The sequence below is a fragment of the Anolis sagrei genome, chromosome X (genome assembly GCF_037176765.1).
Source record: "Anolis sagrei isolate rAnoSag1 chromosome X, rAnoSag1.mat, whole genome shotgun sequence".
Classification (NCBI taxonomy): Eukaryota; Metazoa; Chordata; class Lepidosauria; order Squamata; family Dactyloidae; genus Anolis; species Anolis sagrei.
Window position 1 is genome coordinate 110,020,465 of NC_090034.1, and position 22,752 is coordinate 110,043,216.

The window sequence follows — 22,752 nt, forward strand, 5'->3', positions numbered from 1 at the left end:
TATATGTGTGTGTGTGTGTATATGTGTGTGTGTGTTTATATGTGTGTGTGTGTGTTTATATGTATGTGTGTGTTTATGTGTGTGTGTGTGTGTTTATATTTGTGTGTGTATACATACACATATATACATACACACACTTTCACACACATATATAATACATATATGATAGACTTGGAAGAGACTCTCAAGGGCTATTCAACTGTCTTCTGCCAGGCAGGGAGACACTATTGAAGCCCTCCCAACAGATGGCCATCCAGTCATACATAAGATAGATAGATAGAAGTGTTATATATACATGCGCTAGATATACAGGGTTAGTCAAAATGCATAGGCCAATAAGCCATTCAATTGAATGGCTTATTGGCCTATGCATTTTGACTAACCCTGTATATCTAGAGTTGGAAGGGGCCCCCAAAGGCCATCTAGCACAACCCCCTTCTGTTGCCAAGGAAGACGTAATCCAAGCCCTCCTGGCAGATGGCCATCCAATAATAGATATACTAGAGATAGAGATGCTAGATATATCATCCTAGTTGGAAGCGATCTCTAAGTTGTGTAGTGTGTAAGTGTGTGGGGAGGGTTTATAAAGACTTAAAATAGTGTATAACTACCAAAATAATGTATTAAAATATAGCGTCCCTACTTTGTGGAATTCCACTTTTTGCGGGTGGTCCTGGAACGTAACACCCGCGACAGGTGAGGGAACACTGTACATCATCCTAGATTTGGAAGGGATCTCAAGAGGCCATCTAGCCCAACCCCCTTTCTGCCGTAGGGGAAGGCACAACCCGATCCCTCTGGGCAGATGCCCATCCCGCCATGTCATGACGCCTTCTTTCCTATTTCACTGCAGCCCCGCAAGCAGACGGAGGAGACCTCATCGGCGGATCCAGCCCTGACGTCCGGCTGCGTGGTGACCACGACGACGACGGCGCTGATGGAGCCCCCGTGGGCCCCCAAGGGGCTGAAGGGCCCCCCGCCCATCCTGCCGGAGCCCCTCCCCCCGCCCCCCTACCAGCTCCAGGCCCCCCCGACCCACCCTCACCCCCACCCCCACAACGGGGGAGGGGGCTTCACCGAATACTTCAGCATGCACACCAACGGGGGCAACGCCCGGCCCGTCTAGGTGGCCTCCGGGGTGCCCACCACCCGTCTTGCCAAAACCCCTTCCTACTACTACGTTCCGCACCAGAGGGCTATTTCTCTCCCCGGCCATGGCTTTTGAGTAGAGACACGCAGCAGGCGTCCCCCAAGTTTTACTATTGGGGTCACACTGACCCTCCTCATCCTTCTCCTCTGCAGTTCCCTTTTCATTGGAGTGCAAAACACAAAAATCCCCAAAGTTTGCACTGGAAACAGACCGGTCCTCCTCCCCCTTTTAGTCAAAAGTACAGACAACCCCAAGGTGTCCTTGGTGGCCAAACTGGCCCTCCTTTCCCCCCAAATCTCTTCCCTTTTGAGTAGGAAATGCAGACAGTCCCAAGGTTTCCTTTTGGGGCCAAACTCATCCTCCTCGTCCTCCTCTCCATCTCCCTTTTCCTTTTGAGTGCAAAAGACAGACGACCCCAAAGTTTGCACCACAATACGACTGGTACTCTCTCTCTCCGTCTCCCGTTTCCTTTGTAGTAGTAAATACAGACAACCCCAAGGTTTCTTTTGGGGTCAAACTGGTCCTCCTTTCCCCCAAATCCCCCTTTTCCCTTCGAGTAAGAAATGCCGACAACCCCAAGGTTTCCAATTGGGGTCAAACTGGTCTTTCTCTCCGTCTCGGTTTCCCTTTTCAGTGCAAAACACAGACAACCCTAAGGTTTCTTTTGGGGTCGAATGGGTCCTCCTTTCCCCCAAATCCCCCTTTTCCCTTCGAGTAAGAAATGCCGACAACCCCAAGGTTTCCAATTGGGGTCAAACTGGTCCTTCTCTCCGTCTCCGTTTCCCTTTTCAGTGCAAAACACAGACATCCCTAAGATTTTATTTAGGGTCAAACTGGCCCCCTTTCCCCCCCTCCATCTCCCTTTTATTTTTTTAGTGCAAAGCGCAGAAAACCCCAAAGTTTGCATTAGAATCAGACCCATCCTCTTCCTCTCCATCTCTCATTTTGCTGCAAAACATGGAAAAGCTGAAAGTTTGCACAGGAATAAGGCTGATCCTCTTCCTCTCTGTCTAACTTATTTATAGTGCAAAACACAGAAAACCCCAAAATTTGCACTAGATCCAGACTGGTCCTTTTCCTCTCCCTTTTATATTTTAGTGCAAAACATAAACATCCCCAAAGTTTGCATTAGAATCAGACTGGTCCTCCTCCCCCTTTTAGTCAAAAATACAGACAACCCCAAGGTGTCCTTGGTGGCCAAACCGACTCTTCTTTCCCCCCAAATCTCTTCCCTTTTGAGTAGGAAATGCAGACACCCCAAGGTTTCCTTTTGGGGCCAAACTCATCCTCCTCGTCCTCCTCTCCATCTCCCTTTTCCTTTTGAGTGCAAAAGACAGACGACCCCAAAGTTTGCACCACAATAAGACTGGTACTCTCTCTCTCCGTCTCCCGTTTCCTTTGTAGTAGTAAATACAGACAACCCCAAGGTTTCTTTTGGGGTCAAGTGGGTCCTCCTCTCCCCCAAATCCCCCTTTTTCCTTTGAGTAAGAAATGCCGACAACCCCAAGGTTTCCGATTGGGGTCAAACTGGTCCTTTTCTCCGTCTCCATTTCCCTTTTCAGTGCAAAACACAGACATCCCTAAGGTTTTATTTAGGGTCAAACTGGCCCCCTTTCCCCCCCTCCATCTCCCTTTTGTTTTTTAAGTGCAAAGCACAGAAAACCCCAAAGTTTGCATTAGAATCAGACCCGTCCTCTTCCTCTCCATCTCTCATTTTGCTGCAAAACATGGAAAAGCTGAAAGTTTGCACAGGAATAAGATTGGTCCTCTTTATCCTCTCCCTCTCTGTCTAACTTTTATTTATAGTGCAAAACACAGAAAACCCCAAAATTTGCACTAGATCCAGACTGGTCCTTTTCCTCTCCCTTTTATGTTTGAGTGCAAAACATAAACATCCCCAAAGTTTGCATTAGAACCAGACTGGTCCTCCTCCTCCTCTCCGTCTCTCTTTTTATTTGAGTGCAAAACATGGAAAAATCCCGAAGTTTGCACTAAAATCAGGCTGGGTCTCTTCCTCTCTGTCTCTGTTTTATTTTTTTTCGTGCAAAACACAAACATCCCCAAAGTTTGCACTAGAATCAGACTGGTTCTCCTCTCCGTCTCCCTTTTCCTTTGTAGTTGGAAACGCAGTCAACCCAAGGTTTCTTTTGGGGTCAAGTTGTTCCACCTTTCCCCCAAATCTCCCTTTTCATTTGAGTAAGAAATACAGACATCCCCAAGGTTTCCCATTGGGGTCAAATTGATCCCCTTCCTCCCAGTCTCCCTTTTTAGTGCAAAACACAGGCAACCCCAAATTTGCAGTCAAATCAGAGTGGCCCTCCTCCTCCTCTCCATCTCTCTTTTCCTCTGAATGCAAAACACAAAAATCCCCAAAGTTTGCACTAGAATCAGAGTGGTCCTCCAAGGTTTCCTTGGGTCAAACTGGCCCTCCTTTCTCCCCAAATCTCCTCCCCTTTTAGTAGGAAATGCAGACGACCCCAAGGTTTCCAACTGGGGTCAAACTGGTCCTCCTCCTCCTCTCCGTTTCCCTTTTCAGTGCAAAACACAGACAACCCTAAGGTTTTATTTAGGGTCAAACTGGCCCCCTTTTCCCCCTCCATCTCCCTTTTATTTTTTAGTGCAAAGCACAGAAAACCCCAAAGTTTGCATTAGAATCGGACCCGTCCTCTTCCTCTCCATCTCTCTTTTCATTTTGCTGCAAAACATGGAAAAACCCAAAGTTTGCACAGGAATAAGACTGGTCCTCTTCATCCTCTCCCTCTCTGTCTAACATTTATTTATAGTGCAAAACACAGAAAACTCCGAAGTTTGCACTAGAATCAGACTGGTCCTTTTCCTCTACCTTTTATGTTTTAGTGCAAAACATAAACATCCCCAAAGTTTGCACTAGAATCGGACCGGTCCTCCTCCTCTCTGTCTCTCTTTTAGTTTGTGTGCAAAACATGGAAAAATCCCAAAGTTTGCACTAAAATCAGACTGGTTCTCTTCCTCTCCATCTCTGTTTTATTTTTTAGTGCAAAACACAAACATCCCCAAAGTTTGCACTAGAATCAGACTGGCCCTCCTCCCTCTTTTAGTAAAAAAAATACAGAAAAACCCAAGGTTCCCTTTGGGGTCAAACTGGTCCTTCTTTCACCTCTAAATCGCCTCTCTTTTTAGTAGGAAATACAGAAAACACCAAGGTGATCCTCCTCCTCCTCCCCATCTCTCTTTTCCTCAGAGTGCAAAACACAAAAATCCCCAAAGTTTGCACTAGAATCAGAGTGGTCCTCAAAGGTTTCCTTGGGTCAAACTGCCCCCCCCCCCAAATCTCCTCCCCTTTTAGTAGGAAATGCAGGCGACCCCAAGGTTTCCCATTGGGGTCAAACTGGGATTCCTCCTCCTCCTCCTCCTCTCTATCTCCCTTTTTTCCTTTTTAGTGCAAAACACAGAAAACTCCAAAGTTTGCATTAGAATAGGACTGGTCCTCCTCCTCCTCCATCTTTCCTTTTTAGCAAAAAATGCAAACAACCCCAAGGTTTCCATTGGGGTCAAATTGGTCCTAATTTCCCCCCAAATCTCATCCCTTTTTAGTAGGAAATGTAAACAACCCCAAGGTTTCCATTAGGGTCAAACTGGGCCTCCTCCTCCTCTCCATCTCTCATTTCTTTTTAGTGCAAATCTCAGAAAACCCCAAAGTTTGTGTTAGAATTTAGTGCAAATCCCAGACAATCCCAAGGTTTCTTTTGGGCTCTAATTGGTCCTCCTTCTCCTCCTCTCTGTTTTCCTTTTTAGTGCAAAACACAGACAACTCTAAGGTTTTATTTAGGGTCAGACTAGCCCTCCTTTCCCCCCTCTGTCTCCCATTTATTTTTCAGTGCAAAACACAGGAAATCCCAAAGTTTGCATTAAAATCAGACAGGTCCTCCTCTCTCTCTCTCTCTCTTTTTGTTTGAGTGGAAAACATAAAAGTTCCCAAAGTTTGCACTAGAATAAGACTGGTCATTTTTCTCTCTGTAGTCTCCCTTTTATTTTTAGTACAAAACACAGAAAACCCCCAAAGTTTGTATTAGGATAGGACTGGTCTTCCTCCTCCTTCATCTCCCTTTTTAGTTAAAATTACAGACAACCCCAAGATTTCCATTGGGGTCAAATTGGTCCTCTTTCCCCCCCAAATCTCCTCCCTTTTTAGTAGGAAACGCAAACAACCCCAAGGGTTGCATTAGGGTCAAACTGGGCCTCCTCCTCTCTATTTTTAGTGCAAATCCCAGAAAACCCCAAAGTTTGCATTAGAATCAGACCGGTCTTCCTCCTCTCCATCTTTCTTTTTGTTTGAGTCCAAAACACATAAATCCCCCAAGTTTGCATTAAAATCAGATGGTTCTCTTCCTCTCCGTCTTCCTTTTATATTTTTTTAGTGCAAAACACAAACATCCCCAAAGTTTGCACTAGAATCAGACTGGTCCTCCTCCTCCTCCTCTCCGTCGTCCTTTTAGTAAAAACCATGTCCCCCATGGTTTCCTTTGGGCTCAAACTGGTACTCCTTTCTATCTTCTTTTTCTTTTCTTTTTTAGTGCAGAACACGGAAAACCCCGAACTTTGCACTAGAATCGGACTGGTCATCCTCCTGTCTACCTCCATTTTCCTGTTTTGTTTTTTTTTTAGTGCAAAACACATAAACCCCCAAAGTTTGCACCAGAATTGGGCTGGTAATTCTCGTGTCCACCTCCGTTTTCCTGGTTTTTTTAGTGCAAAACACAGAAAACCCCAAAGTTTGCACTAGAATCAGACTGGTCATCCTCACATCCACCTCCCTTTTCCTCTTTTTTAAGTGCAAAATATGGAAAACCCCTAGAATAGGACTGGTCATCCTCGTGCCCACCTCCCTTTTCCCGTTTAGTAATAAATACAGAAAACCCCCAAGTTTGCATGAGGATAAGACTGGTCCTCCTCCTCCTCTCCTCCGCCTCCCTTTCCCTTTATGTCGGAAAGGCAGTCGACCCCAAGGTGTTCCTATTGGGATCACACGTCTCTTCCTCCTCCTCCTCTCCACTTCCCTAAATCCCCTCCTCTGCCTCGTCTACACTCAGGGCCAGCCCTAGGCAAATTTCAAGTGTAAGCAGGGGTGCCTCAAAAGCACCCCTCGGGGATTTGCGCTGTACGCAAATGCGTATCTTGCCTATTGCTTCAGCCGCCCCTGATGATGCTAGATCGTAATCTTAAAAGGTGCCATTCCCTCTGCTACTGAAAATAAACTCTGGTGTTTTTTCTTAAACCCTTGATAAATTATTCCAAACATATAATATTATCCATGCTACTCTGTGTTGCACCTCAGATTAAGCTTCACCTTGCTCTCAATCACCACCAGACCACGGCTGTAAGATTTATAGTTTATTGTAAGGTTTCCAAAAGAAGGCAAAGGTTAAGTCAATACAAAGTTACAAAGTTCCGGTAAAATGCACGGTACAGTTCCAGAAACCCTTAAGAGAAAATCAAGATAAACAAGAGTCATGAAGCAGGAAGCACAAACCCTGTGCCAAGCAACTTAGTCCAAAAGCAGCACGAAGAAACCCAGGCTCCAAGCCTCCTGTCTCCCAATGCAGGATCGCGAAGCTGCTAGCAGAAAGCCACATTGAAACTGACAGCTGTGAATCGCCAGTGAAAGCCCTAAATACTTTTACACATCAAAACAATCTACTTTCCCACTGCTCCCTTGACCCATCGCTGACCTAACTTGGCAGCGATCCGCGAGCTCCTTCTCACAGTTCTGTTATCCCTTTGAAGCAGCACCTGGCCCTCCTCCTTATCAGCTGCATTCCTGTCCTGTGAGAACTGCTTCTCCAACTCGACTGCAGGCTGAGAAAACTGTGGCTGAGAAAACTGATAGGCTGCTCAGGAGACTGCTGAACCACAACACTCTGGATCTGTCCAACACTACAACTACAATGCCCTATGATGCAGGTTCAGAGTGCATCTGAACTGCATGATACGAGTCTGTGTTGCCCTAGAATGGTTTTGAGACTGTATTATAGTGCAGTGTAGACGGGGCCGCAGACAACCCCAAAGGTTTTCATTGGGGTCTAACCCTCCTACTCCTCTTTAGTAGGAAATGCAGCAAGCCCCCTTTATGCTGCCCTATAAATGCAACCCAATGGAGCTAAACTGCTTTATAGAGTTGCATTATAGAGCAGCTGAGACAGGGCCACACAAAACCTTTGGGGTCCTCCTTCCTTTTCCGTTTCCTTCCTTCCCCTTTATTTCCTATCCGTTGACTAGGACAAGGGGAACCAATCCACATCATATCAGCAAGCCATTTCTGTCCTTCCTTCCTTCCTTCCTCGCAGGACGGTTGTTGTTTTCCTCCAGTTTGCAGCAATAGGTTCCGAATTAACTCCAAGGAAGGGTTGCTTTTGAGTGTAGATAACCCCACTTTTTCCAGACTGGCCCTTTTTTCCTTCCTTCTCCATCCAATAGTATATGTACTGAAGACGTTCCAGTCCTTCCTCGCAGGGCTGTTGCATTTTTCTCCCCCGGTTAGGAGCAATGGGTCCCAAGCCAAGATACTGGACCAAATAGGGTCCATTTGCACCCCTATTTCCTACATTTGGACCCTTGCAATGACTAGCATAGCCTTCCATCCGCTCCAGGCTCTAGTCTGAACTGTTTCTTTGCACTTTTTGGAGGGGTCTCCCTTTTCTCTCTATCCAAACCCACCATCCCACAAAGACATTGCGGTTCTCTAATACGAGCCCTCCCATAGCCTTCCATTGGGACCCAATGGTGTCCGCTCCAACCTCTAGTCCGAACTTGTCCTTTCTCTCTCTCTCTCTCTCCCTCTCTCCTTTTGGATGCTGTCCTGAGTTTTGCACTCCTATTTCCTACATTTGGACCCTTGCAGTGACTAGTGTAGCCTTCCATCCGCTCCAGCCTCTACTCCGAACTGTTTCCTTGCACTTTTTGGAGGGGTTTCCCTTTTCTCTCTATCCAAACCCATCATCCCACAAAGACATTGTGGTTCTCTAATACAAGGCCTCCCATAGCTTTCCATTGAGACCCAACTGTGTCCGCTCCAACCTCTAGTCCGAACTTGTCCTTTCTCTCTCTCTCTCCTTTTGGATGCTGTCCTGAGTTTTGCACTCCTATTTCCTACATTTGGACCCTTGCAGTGACTAGCGTAGCCTTCCATCCATTCCGGCTTCTACTCCGAACTGTTTCCTTGGTCTTTTAGGAAGGGTCTCCCTTTTTCTCTCTATCTAAACCCATCATCCCACAAAGACATTGCGGTTCTCTAATACGAGCCCTCCCATAGCTTTCCATTGAGACCCAACGGTGTCCGCTCCGACCTCTAGTCCGAACTGGCCCTTTTTCTCTCTCTCCTTTTGGACTCTGTCCTGAGTGCGAATTCCTGATGACGGTGGATTTCCGAAAATACGCCCGAATGGGGTTTTTTGGGGGGGAGGGGGTTAATTTTGGAGGGGATTATTATTATTATTATTATTATTATTATTATTATTTGTTCCATTTTTGGCCAAAATAAAGAGGAATTCTCGTGTTTCTATCCCACCGAGAAAGACTGTGGTTATTTCAAAGGGAACTGCGGTTATTTCAAACCCAAAAAGAGGAAGAAGAGATGAATCATCATCATCATCATCGTCATCATCTTCATCCAGATGGCGATCCCAATGACGCAATCCGCATACTGGAGACTCTCAGTTAACCGGAACTCACCGGAATAATACTTTATTATGGCATTCTGCATTAACCAAGCTGTCCTTATAATACAATAAAAATGTTGATAGGAATGCATTTCGACATTAATATCAAGTTTATAGTATAGTATTATGTCTTTTCTTAATTATTATTAAGAAATTATTATTATTATTATTATTATTATTATTATCATTATATCTTCCAATCTCTATGGATGCTGGTTAACTGAAGGTCTATTATTATTATTATTATTATTATTATTATTATTATTATTATTATTATCCTCCACCACAGACATCCCAGTGTTCCACACCATTGGTGTGGAATTTGTATTATTATTATTATTATTATTATTATTATTATTATTATTATTCTCTTCCAATCTCTATGGATGCTGGTTAACTGAAGGCTTATTATTATTATTATATCTTCCAATCTCTATGGACGCTGGTTAACTGAAAGTCTATTATTATTATTATTATCCTCCACCACAGACATCCCAGTGTTCCTTACTCTCACCACTGGTGTAGAATTATTATTATTATTATTATTATTATTATTATTATTATTATTATTATATCTTCCAATCTCTATGGATGCTGGTTAACTGAAGGCCTATTATTATTATTATTATTATTATTGTTGTTGTTATTATTATTGTTATTATTATTAACTTTATTTGTACCCCGCTAGCATCTCCCGAAGGACTCGATGCGGCTTACACAGGCCGAAGCCTCAGAACACAATACAATAGAAACATAAACACAACAATAAACAAAGCAAATCAAATAATTAAGCAAAATAACAGCAACAGTAACAATACATCAAGACACTTTAAAACTGGGCCGGCCAGCGCAATGGGGTACAGGGTTAAAAGTGCTGGAGTGGCAGGAGGAACGTAGGATTAAAATAGTGTGGTGTGCAGTAATATTAATTGTACTGAAGTGCTTGTAGGACTTGGGGTGGGGGATTCCTAATCTGAGAAGGCACATCGGATCAGCCAAGTTTTTAGGTTCTTTCTGAAAGCTGCCAAAGAAGGGGCCTGTCGAAGATCTTTTGGAAGGGCATTCCAGAGTCGGGGGGCCGCCACAGAGAAGGCTCTGTCCCGTGTCCCCACCAAGCGCGCTTGTGACGTAGGTGGGATCACGAGCAGGGCCTCCCCAGATGACCGGAGTGAGCGTGTGGGTTCGTAGATGGAGATGCGGTCACGCAGGTAGGGTGGTCCCAAACCGTTTAGGGCTTTGTAGGTGAGCACCTGCACCTTGAATTGGGCTCGGAAAATAAATGGCAGCCAATGGAGCTCCTTGAACAGGAGGGTTGACCTCTCCTGATAATGAGCTCCAGTTAGCATCCTAGCTGCTGCCCGCTGGACCAATTGAAGCTTCCGAGCTGTCTTCAAGGGCAGCCCCACGTAGAGCACATTGCAGTAATCCATTCTAGAGGTGACCAAGGCGTGGACCACCCCGGCCAGATCAGCCTTCACGAGGTACGGTCGCAGTTGGCGCACAAGTCTCAGTTGCGCAAAGGCCCTCCCGGATACCGCCGACACCTGAGCCTCAAGTGTAAGCGAAGAATCCAAGAGGACACCCAGACTGCGGACCTGTGGCTTCAGGGGGAGTGTAACCCCGTCCAACACAGGTGACCACCCTATACCCCGATCCGGTTTGCGATCGACCAGGAGGACCTCTGTCTTGTCGGGATTGATCTTCAGCTTGTTCTTCCTCATCCAGATCAACACAGCGGCCAGGCACTCGTCCAGCACCCGAGGAGCCTCCTTGGAATTGGGTCGAAAAGAGTAGTAGAGTTGTGTGTCATCTGCGTAGAGATGGCATCCAACTCCAAAACCCCGGATGACCTCTCCCAGCGGTTTCATGTAGATGTTAAAGAGCATGGGCGACAAAATAGAGCCTTGCGGGACCCCACAGGTCAAAGGCCAGGGGTCCGAGCAGGCGTCCCCCAGCTTCACCATCTGAGTTTGTCCCTCCAGGAAGGACTGGAGCCACGACAGAACCGTGCCCCCAAGGCCCATCCCGGAGAGACGACCCAGAAGGATACCATGATCGATGGTATCGAAAGCCACTGAGATGTCCAAGAGGACCAGTAAAGTCACACTCCCCCTGTCCAGCTCTCTGCGGAGGTCATCCACCAAGGCCACCAAAGCCGTCTCGGTGCCATGACCAGGCCTGAAACCAGACTGTGACCGATCTAGGGAGTTGGTATCGTTTAAGAAACTCTGGAGCTGGAAGGCGACCACCCGCTCCAGCACCTTACCCAAAAAAGGGAGGTTGGAAATTGGCCTGTAATTGTTCAGCACCGTGGAGTCAAGGGAAGCTTTTTTGAGGAGTGGACGAACCACTGCCTGTTTCAGATTAGATGGAAAAATCCCTTGCTCCAACGATGCATTGACAATCAACACAAACCAATCAACCAACCCCTCCCTGGCTGATTTAATGAGCCAAGATGGGCATGGGTCTAGAGACGAGGTGGTCACCCTCACAGCCCCAAGGACCTCTTCCACGGTTTCAGGAAGAACAAGCCTAAAAGAATCCCACAAGGTTGGACAAGCAGATGCCTCCGTCACCTCCCCTGGAACTGCGATGAAATTGGAGTCGAGCTCAAGGCGTATCTGAGCAACTTTACCTGCAAAATGGTAAAGTGCAAAATGGTAAAATGCAAAGTGGTATCCTCCACCACAGACATCCCAGTGTTCCTTACTCTCACCATTGGTGGGGAATTTGCATTATTATTATTATTATTATTATTATTATTATTATTATTATTATTATTATATCTTTCAATCTCTATGGACGCTGGTTAACTGAAGGTCTATTATTATTATTATTATTATTATTATTATTATTATTATTATGTGTTTCCTCCACCACAGACATCCCAGTGTTCCTTACTCTCTCCATTGGTTTGGAATTTGCATGACCCCCGCCCACTGCCTTTCCCTTAACCCTTTCCTGTTCTTTTCTATGGCACACAGCAAACAGAGCAGAATTAATCCACAATTGAACATACTAGAGAGGTTTGGGGAGAATTCACCTTGATTTATAGGAGTTGTAGGTCCTGAGATGTATAGTTCACCATTATAATAACACAATATGCATAATTATATAATAAATGGCACAATATAACCCCTATGACCCACTTTATGTTCTCGTACATTTTGGGGGAGGTGGACCACGGATTATGGGATTTGTAGTACTTTAAAATGCTTTGTCAACCACAGAACACTGTGGCCCCCACAGATCAAGACCAAACTGGACACACATACAACCCCCATGACCCACTCTACATTCCAGTGTAGTTTGGAAGAGGATGGACCACAGATGATGGGACTTGAAGTACCTTCACTCACTTTCCGACACTGCTGCAACCCTCATCCATTGACTGATCAAGGCCAAACTTGGCACACAGAGCCCCCATGACCCACTCTATGTCCTGGTGCAGTTTGGAGGAGGATGGACCACAGATGATGGGACTTGAAGTACCTTCACTCACTTTCCGACACTGCTGCAACCCTCATCCATTGACTGATCAAGGCCAAACTTGGCACACAGAGCCCCCATGACCCACTCTATGTCCTGGTGCAGTTTGGAGGAGGATGGACCACGGATGATGGGACTTGAAGTACGTTCACTCACTCCCCCAGACCTGCGACCCGCATGCTATGACTGATCAAGAGCAAACTTGGCACACATAACCCCCATGACCCACTCTATGTCCTGGTGCAGTTTGGAGGAGGATGAACCACAGATGATGGGACTTGAAGTACCTTCACTCACTTTCCGACACTGCTGCAACCCTCATCCATTGACTGATCAAGGCCAAACTTGGCACACAGAGCCCCCATGACCCACTCTATGTCCTGGTGCAGTTTGGAGGAGGATGGACCACAGATGATGGGACTTGAAGTACCTTCACTCACTTTCCGACACTGCTGCAACCCTCATCCATTGACTGATCAAGGCCAAACTTGGCACACAGAGCCCCCATGACCCACTCTATGTCCTGGTGCAGTTTGGAGGAGGATGGACCACGGATGATGGGACTTGAAGTACGTTCACTCACTCCCCCAGACCTGCGACCCGCATGCTATGACTGATCAAGAGCAAACTTGGCACACATAACCCCCATGACCCACTCTATGTCCTGGTGCAGTTTGGAGGAGGATGAACCACAGATGATGGGACTTGAAGTACCTTCACTCACTTTCCGACACTGCTGCAACCCTCATCCATTGACTGATCAAGGCCAAACTTGGCACACAGAGCCCCCATGACCCACTCTATGTCCTGGTGCAGTTTGGAGGAGGATGGACCACAGATGATGGGACTTGAAGTACCTTCACTCACTTTCCGACACTGCTGCAACCCTCATCCATTGACTGATCAAGGCCAAACTTGGCACACAGAGCCCCCATGACCCACTCTATGTCCTGGTGCAGTTTGGAGGAGGATGGACCACAGATGATGGGACTTGAAGTACCTTCACTCACTTTCCGACACTGCTGCAACCCTCATCCATTGACTGATCAAGGCCAAACTTGGCACACAGAGCCCCCATGACCCACTCTATGTCCTGGTGCAGTTTGGAGGAGGATGGACCACAGATGATGGGACTTGAAGTACCTTCACTCACTTTCCGACACTGCTGCAACCCTCATCCATTGACTGATCAAGGCCAAACTTGGCACACAGAGCCCCCATGACCCACTCTATGTCCTGGTGCAGTTTGGAGGAGGATGGACCACGGATGATGGGACTTGAAGTACCTTCACTCACTTTCCGACACTGCTGCAACCCTCATCCATTGACTGATCAAGGCCAAACTTGGCACACAGAGCCCCCATGACCCACTCTATGTCCTGGTGCAGTTTGGAGGAGGATGGACCACAGATGATGGGACTTGAAGTACCTTCACTCACTTTCCGACACTGCTGCAACCCTCATCCATTGACTGATCAAGGCCAAACTTGGCACACAGAGCCCCCATGACCCACTCTATGTCCTGGTGCAGTTTGGAGGAGGATGGACCACGGATGATGGGACTTGAAGTACGTTCACTCACTCCCCCAGACCTGCGACCCGCATGCTATGACTGATCAAGAGCAAACTTGGCACACATAACCCCCATGACCCACTCTATGTCCTGGTGCAGTTTGGAGGAGGATGGACCACAGATGATGGGACTTGAAGTACCTTCACTCACTTTCCGACACTGCTGCAACCCTCATCCATTGACTGATCAAGGCCAAACTTGGCACACAGAGCCCCCATGACCCACTCTATGTCCTGGTGCAGTTTGGAGGAGGATGGACCACAGATGATGGGACTTGAAGTACCTTCACTCACTTTCCGACACTGCTGCAACCCTCATCCATTGACTGATCAAGGCCAAACTTGGCACACAGAGCCCCCATGACCCACTCTATGTCCTGGTGCAGTTTGGAGGAGGATGGACCACAGATGATGGGACTTGAAGTACCTTCACTCACTTTCCGACACTGCTGCAACCCTCATCCATTGACTGATCAAGGCCAAACTTGGCACACAGAGCCCCCATGACCCACTCTATGTCCTGGTGCAGTTTGGAGGAGGATGGACCACAGATGATGGGACTTGAAGTACCTTCACTCACTTTCCGACACTGCTGCAACCCTCATCCATTGACTGATCAAGGCCAAACTTGGCACACAGAGCCCCCATGACCCACTCTATGTCCTGGTGCAGTTTGGAGGAGGATGGACCACGGATGATGGGACTTGAAGTACGTTCACTCACTCCCCCAGACCTGCGACCCGCATGCTATGACTGATCAAGAGCAAACTTGGCACACATAACCCCCATGACCCACTCTATGTCCTGGTGCAGTTTGGAGGAGGATGGACCACAGATGATGGGACTTGAAGTACCTTCACTCACTTTCCGACACTGCTGCAACCCTCATCCATTGACTGATCAAGGCCAAACTTGGCACACAGAGCCCCCATGACCCACTCTATGTCCTGGTGCAGTTTGGAGGAGGATGGACCACAGATGATGGGACTTGAAGTACCTTCACTCACTTTCCGACACTGCTGCAACCCTCATCCATTGACTGATCAAGGCCAAACTTGGCACACAGAGCCCCCATGACCCACTCTATGTCCTGGTGCAGTTTGGAGGAGGATGGACCACAGATGATGGGACTTGAAGTACCTTCACTCACTTTCCGACACTGCTGCAACCCTCATCCATTGACTGATCAAGGCCAAACTTGGCACACAGAGCCCCCATGACCCACTCTATGTCCTGGTGCAGTTTGGAGGAGGATGGACCACAGATGATGGGACTTGAAGTACCTTCACTCACTTTCCGACACTGCTGCAACCCTCATCCATTGACTGATCAAGGCCAAACTTGGCACACAGAGCCCCCATGACCCACTCTATGTCCTGGTGCAGTTTGGAGGAGGATGGACCACAGATGATGGGACTTGAAGTACCTTCACTCACTTTCCGACACTGCTGCAACCCTCATCCATTGACTGATCAAGGCCAAACTTGGCACACAGAGCCCCCATGACCCACTCTATGTCCTGGTGCAGTTTGGAGGAGGATGGACCACAGATGATGGGACTTGAAGTACCTTCACTCACTTTCCGACACTGCTGCAACCCTCATCCATTGACTGATCAAGGCCAAACTTGGCACACAGAGCCCCCATGACCCACTCTATGTCCTGGTGCAGTTTGGAGGAGGATGGACCACGGATGATGGGACTTGAAGTACGTTCACTCACTCCCCCAGACCTGCGACCCGCATGCTATGACTGATCAAGAGCAAACTTGGCACACATAACCCCCATGACCCACTCTATGTCCTGGTGCAGTTTGGAGGAGGATGGACCACAGATGATGGGACTTGAAGTACCTTCACTCACTTTCCGACACTGCTGCAACCCTCATCCATTGACTGATCAAGGCCAAACTTGGCACACAGAGCCCCCATGACCCACTCTATGTCCTGGTGCAGTTTGGAGGAGGATGGACCACAGATGATGGGACTTGAAGTACCTTCACTCACTTTCCGACACTGCTGCAACCCTCATCCATTGACTGATCAAGGCCAAACTTGGCACACAGAGCCCCCATGACCCACTCTATGTCCTGGTGCAGTTTGGAGGAGGATGGACCACGGATGATGGGACTTGAAGTACGTTCACTCACTCCCCCAGACCTGCGACCCGCATGCTATGACTGATCAAGAGCAAACTTGGCACACATAACCCCCATGACCCATTCTACATCCTGGTGCAGTTTTGAGGAGGATGGACCACGGATGATGGGACTTGAAGTACCATCACTCACTTCCCGAGACCGCTGCGACCCTCATCCATTGACTGATCAAGGCCAAACTTGGCACACAGAGCCCCCATGACCCACTCTATGTCCTGGTGCAGTTTGGAGGAGGATGGACCACGGATGATGGGACTTGAAGTACGTTCACTCACTCCCCCAGACCTGCGACCCGCATGCTATGACTGATCAAGAGCAAACTTGGCACACATAACCCCCATGACCCATTCTACATCCTGGTGCAGTTTTGAGGAGGATGGACCACGGATGATGGGACTTGAAGTACCATCACTCACTTCCCGAGACCGCTGCGACCCTCATCCATTGACTGATCAAGGCCAAACTTGGCACACAGAGCCTCCATGACCCACTCAACATTCTGGTGCAGTTTAGAGGAGGATGGACGATGGACGATGGGACTCGCAGTACCTTCACTGATTTCCTGAGAGCACCGCGAACCACATAAATAACTGTTATAGACCAGCCTTGGCACACAATGCCTTTCTCAAATAACCCGGGGACCGCTGGGTCCCCAAGCTAGTATATAATATAGTATATTATACAATATATAATATGGATATATATAATATAATCTGACATTGTTTATATAATTATATATTATTTTATATATTATTATTATTATTGATATATGCAATAAATTTAGTATAATGCCAAATTTTAACTGTATCAAAACACATATATATATAGTATACAATATATAATATGAATATATAATATATGATATTGTTTATATAATTTTATATTATTTTATGTATTATTCTTATTAATTTTATTTATATATGTAATAAATTTAGTACAATGTCAAGTTTTTAACTCTATATAAAACATATATATATATAATGTAGTATATATATATTTATGTATTATTATTAATTTTATTTATATACGTAATAAATTTAGTATAATGCCAAGTTTGTAATTATTTAAAACACATATATAATATATGATATGATATATATAATATAAATATATAATATAATATATTGTTTATATAGTTATATATTATTTTATGTATTATTATTAATTTTATTTACATATGTAATAAATTTAGTATAATGCCAAGTTTTTAACTCTATATAAAACACACACATATATATATAATATAGTATATGATATGCTATATAATATGGATATATAATATGATATTGTTTATATAATTATATATTATTTTATGTATTATTATTTATTATATATGTAATAAATTTAGTATAATGTCAAGTTTTTAACTATATAAAACATATATATGATATATCATAATAATATTATAATATATATTATTATATTATATAATACAATAATATAATATAACAATATATAATTAATATAATAATATAGAATATAATAATATAGAATATGATAGGATATTATATAATAATATATAATATAATACATAATATTATATATTATTATATAATATATTATAATATATTATATTATATTATAATATATTATAATATATTATTATATATTATATTATAAAATAATATAAAATAATATAAAATAATATAAAATAATATAAAATAATATAAAATAATATAATATAATATAATATAATATAATATAATATAATATAATATAATATAATATAATATATTTCCTCAATGGGCTCCCTCTAGTGTCAATCTGCAGCCAGTCCTCCAGCTTCCTTTGGGCCAGCTACCGCTCTAGCTCCGACTTCCGCCTCCTCTATGCTTGCATTCTCCCCTTTCCGCGGCCGCTCTGCCCCTCCTCTCGCTGCCCCCCTCCCTTCTTGGTCCTCCTCCGGGTCGGGGCCGCTCTCTCTCCTGCGCCTCTATGGTCCTTTGCAGAAAGCAGCCCAGATTCAGAGCAGAGCCTTCTTTCTTTCTTCTTTCTTTCTGCCCCAAAAGCATTGCAGCCCCGTTTGGACTCCAAAGACCCCCCAAATAAGGTAAGGGACCCCCTTTTTCTTTGCCCTGGGACCCCCAAAGACCCTTTATTCCTGACTTATTTGGGTTCACTATTGTTTGAGATCCTTGTTTTGTTTTGATGCCATGCATTGGTTTGCTTCATGTTGCCTTTTCTGCATTAATATTGTATCCTTTTTTTTGCAATAGTTTGCATGTTGAACTGGATGTTTTTGCAATAATATTGTGTCCTTTTTTGTAATTGTTTTTGTTTACGATCTAGATATTTTGCTTTTGGAATTGTTGCTTTATGTTGCCTTTTTGCATTAATACTATATCCTTTTTTTTTTTTTTGCAATAGTTTGCATGTTTATCTGGATGTTTTTGCAATAATATTGTGTCCTTTTTTTGCAATTGTTTCTGTTTACAATCCAGCCATTTCACTTTTGGAATTGGTGCTTCATGTTGCCTTTTCTGCATTAATATGTATCCTTTTTGTGCAATAGTTTGCATGTTGAGCTGGATATATTTGCAACAATATTATGTCCTTTTCTTGCAATTGTTTTTGTTTATGATCCAGACATTTCACTTTTGGAATGGTGCTTTATGTTGTCTTTTCTGCTTTAATATTGTATCCTTTTTTTTGCAATAGTTTGCATGTTGAACTGGATGTTTTTGCAATAATATTGTGCCCTTTTTTGTAATTGTTTTTGTTTACGATCTAGATATTTTGCTTTTGGAATTGTTGCTTTATGTTGCCTTTTTGCATTAATACTATATCCTTTTTTTGCAATAGTTTGCATGTTTATCTGGATGTTTTTGTAATAATATTGTGTCCTTTTTTGCAATTGTTTCTGTTTACAATCCAGACATTTCACTTTTGGAATTGGTGCTTCATGTTGCCTTTTCTGCATTAATATGTATCCTTTTTGTGCAATAGTTTGCATGTTGAGCTGGATGTTTTTGCAATAATATTGTGTCCTTTTTTGCAATTGTTTTTGTTTACGATCCAGACATTTTGCTTTTGGAATTGTTGCTTTTTGTTTCCTTTTCTGCATTAATATTGTATCCTTTTTTTGCAATAATTTGCATGTTGATCTAGATGTTTTTGCAACAATATTGTATCCTTTTCCCAATTGTTTTTGTTTACGATGCAGACAATTTGCTTTTGGAATTGTATCATTTTATATTTGGCAATTGATTGCTACCAATGATTTCAATACCATTTAATCTCATTTTTAAAAAAATAAGTGCATTTTAATATGTTTTAATGGCTTTTATGTTTTTAGTGCTGTATTTTAAACTCTATAATGTGCTTGCCTTGAGTTTTGGAGAGAAGCAGATAAGGAATAAATAATAATAATAATAATAATAGAGTTTAATGTGCTTTAATCTTATAGCTTTTAATATATATAATGTGCTCTGGGATCAGAGTGAAGAGAGGGGTCCAGGAAGATACTTCCACTTTGTCTCCTGTACTGTTCTAATAATGTAATATAATATGTTGTATATACATATAATATTAATAATATTATTTATTTATCGTGTCATCCGCAACCAGAATATTGTATTACATTTCTAATAATAATATTATAATATTATATAATATTATAAATAATATTATAATGTAATATAATACTAATAATAATATTTTTTTTGTCGTGTCAGGAGCGACCTGAGAAACTGCAAGTCGCTTCTGGTGTGAGAGAATTGGCCGTCTGCAAGGACATTGCCCATGTAACGTAAAATATATAATTATAAAATCATATGATATTATAATTATATATTTTACATTACATGTAATATTAATAAAAATATCACAGTATAATGGTATAGTACTATATAGTAATATGTAATACTAATATTGTGCCATGCTAATAATATATATAATATATTGTATTTACATATTACTTGTGAGCTGTACTGAATCCCCTTTGGGGTGAGAAGGGCGGCATAGAAATGTCGTAAGTAAATAAATAAAATAAGTAAATATAAGTGCCTTCAATAATATTATTATATTTTTATCTATGTACGCATCTGCTATCCTGCCTTGCATTTTGGTGAGGAGCAGATAAGAAATGTATTTATTTATTTGCAGTATTTCTATTCCGCCCTTCTGACCCAGGGTGGATTAGAGTCCACATAAACGTGACAAAATTCAATTCTATTTAGACATGCAACACATATCGACAGACACAGAGGCTATTTAACATTCCAGCTTCATGAGGGTATGCTCTGTTCCGGCCACCGGGGGAGCTGCCACTCCACCGTCCACTTATTATTTTCCTGGTTGGAACGGGTTATTTCCTGTTTTACTTTGCAAGTTGTTGTTCTACTCCAGAAACTTTGTTTTTTTGTGCTTCTAACAATTGGTTGGGACTCGATGCTGAGAGATTGATCGCAAAACTACAGCAAAACGTGCTGCAGCGGATGAGGTCCCTCCTTCTCTTTCTAAACTTTCCCCCTGTTTTTAGGATAGAACTAATTAGGAATTGGCATTGAGAACACAGGAACAAAAAACATAGTGTGACATGTTGTAATAGAAGGACATATCATAACATACCTTTTGTTCCTAGGCTACCAAACGTCATGCCGCTGCTCTGTCCGTTGCATCGTAGTGAGGTCTGGCAGACATGATGGACGCCACCTACCGCTGCCGACCGAGGCCTTTGGCCCTTGCACTGCTGCTGCTGAGCCTGCTTAGCGTCCGTGTGTCCCAGGGTGGCGACTGCAAGGGACACCGGCAAGTCCTGCGCGGTGCATCGGGTTTCGTGACGGACGGGCCGGGCAACTACTCCGTCAATGGGAACTGCGAATGGCTGGTGGAAGGTAGGCGTGGCTCTGGGTTGCATTTGCAAGCAAGGCAGGGCAGGGGCATCTCTGAAGGGCAGATCCAGCCATACACACACACACACACACACATGTATATACACAAACATACATACATATATTTACACACATACACACACATATACACACACTTACTTACATACATATACACACACATGCACATATATACATACATACATATATCTACACACACATACATATATACACACATACGTACACACACACACATATACACACACGCATACATATATCTACACATATATACACACATACATACATACATATGTATACACACATACATATATATACACATACATACATATATCTACACACATACATACATATATACACACACATACATACACACACATATGTACACACATGCATACATATTTCTACACACACATACACACACATATATACACACATACATACAAATATCTACACACATATATACACACATACATACATATATTTACACACACATACATACACATATATACATACAGGCAGTCCCTGAGTTACAGAAAAAGATCGGTTCTGTAGCTTGGTTCTGAAGTTGAATTTGTATGTAAGTCAGAACAGGGACATTTCGTAAATGTGACTCCAGCCAAATACATACATATATATCTGTCAACGGAAAAACAACTTGGATCCAGGATCTAATCCTGGAGGAGCGGGCAGATCTGGCGTGCGTCACGGAGACCTGGCTGGATGAAGCGGGGGGCGTAAACCTCTCCCAGCTTTGTCCTCCAGGCTTCTCTGTGCAACACCAACCAAGAGCCGGAGGACGGGGAGGCGGGGTCGCAGTGGTCTATAGAGATTCCATCCATCTGACCAGGAGTCCCATCCCACAGACCACAAATTTTGAATGCGTCCACCTGAGGGTGGGTGACCGGGACAGAATAGGGATTCTTGTAGTGTACCGTCCACCTCGCTGCACTACAGTCTCCCTGCCTGAGCTAGCGGGGGTGGTCTCGAGCCTGGTGGTGGAGTCCCAACGGCTTCTTGTGCTGGGGGACTTCAACATCCATGCCGAGGCGACCCTCACAGGAGCGGCTCAGGACTTCATGTCTGCCATGGCAACCATGGGGCTGTCCCAACAAATAACTGGCCCCACCCACTGTGCTGGACACACATTGGACTTGGTTTTCTGTCAGGGATGGGAGCAAGGTGGCGGTGTGGAGGAGTTGTCCATCTCTCCGTTGCCATGGACCGACCACTTCCTGATCAGATTTAGGCTCACTGCGCCCCCTAACCTCCGCAGAGGTGGAGGACCCATTAAGATGGTCCGCCCCAGGAGGCTTATGGATCCGAACGGATTCCTGATGGCTCTTGGGGATTTTCCCGCCGCCTCGGTAGGTGACCATGTTGAGGCCTTGGTCACTCTCTGGAATGGGGAGATGACCAGGGCTATTGACAGGATCGCTCCGGAACGTCCCCTCTCGAGTAACCGAGCTAAACCAGCTCCTTGGTTCACTGAGGAGCTGGCAGCGATGAAGCGAAGGAAGAGGGAACTAGAGAGCGTGTGGCGCTCGGACCCAAGCGAGCCAAATCGAGCACGGTTTGTGTCCTTTTTAAGGGCATATGCCGCGGCAATAAAAGCCGCAAAGAAAAGTTTCTTTGCGGCTACTATTGCGTCTGCAAAAAACCGTCCGGCGGAGTTGTTTCGGATTGTCAGAGGTCTTTTAACTCCCCCTACTTCAGGTGGGAGCCCTGACAACTCGGACACGCGCTGTGAAGCATTTGCTCGGTTCTTTGCAGACAAAGTCGCTTTGATCCGTTCTGGGCTGGACGCCACATTAAATGCAGTCTCTGTGGATGTGACCCAAG

The 22,752-nt window shown here is 44.4% G+C and overlaps 2 protein-coding genes across 2 annotated transcripts in view; both read left to right on the plus strand.

The window, feature by feature from the left end:
• LOC132780503 (transmembrane protein 145) overlaps positions 1-3,441 on the plus strand; it is a 57,581-nt gene extending 54,140 nt beyond the window's left edge. Inside the window, exon 15 of the mRNA XM_067461195.1 lies at positions 854-3,441. Within this exon, the coding sequence (XP_067317296.1) occupies positions 854-1,126 (273 nt within the window). The 3' untranslated portion in view covers positions 1,127-3,441. The remainder of the gene's footprint in view (positions 1-853) is intronic.
• A 14,511-nt stretch (positions 3,442-17,952) lies between these two features.
• The window catches only part of LOC132765029 (multiple epidermal growth factor-like domains protein 8), a 103,666-nt gene continuing 98,866 nt past the window's right edge, over positions 17,953-22,752 (plus strand). Inside the window, exons 1-2 of the mRNA XM_067461197.1 lie at positions 17,953-18,113; positions 20,646-20,898. Of these exons, the coding sequence (XP_067317298.1) occupies positions 20,703-20,898 (196 nt within the window). The 5' untranslated portion in view covers positions 17,953-18,113; positions 20,646-20,702. The remainder of the gene's footprint in view (positions 18,114-20,645; positions 20,899-22,752) is intronic.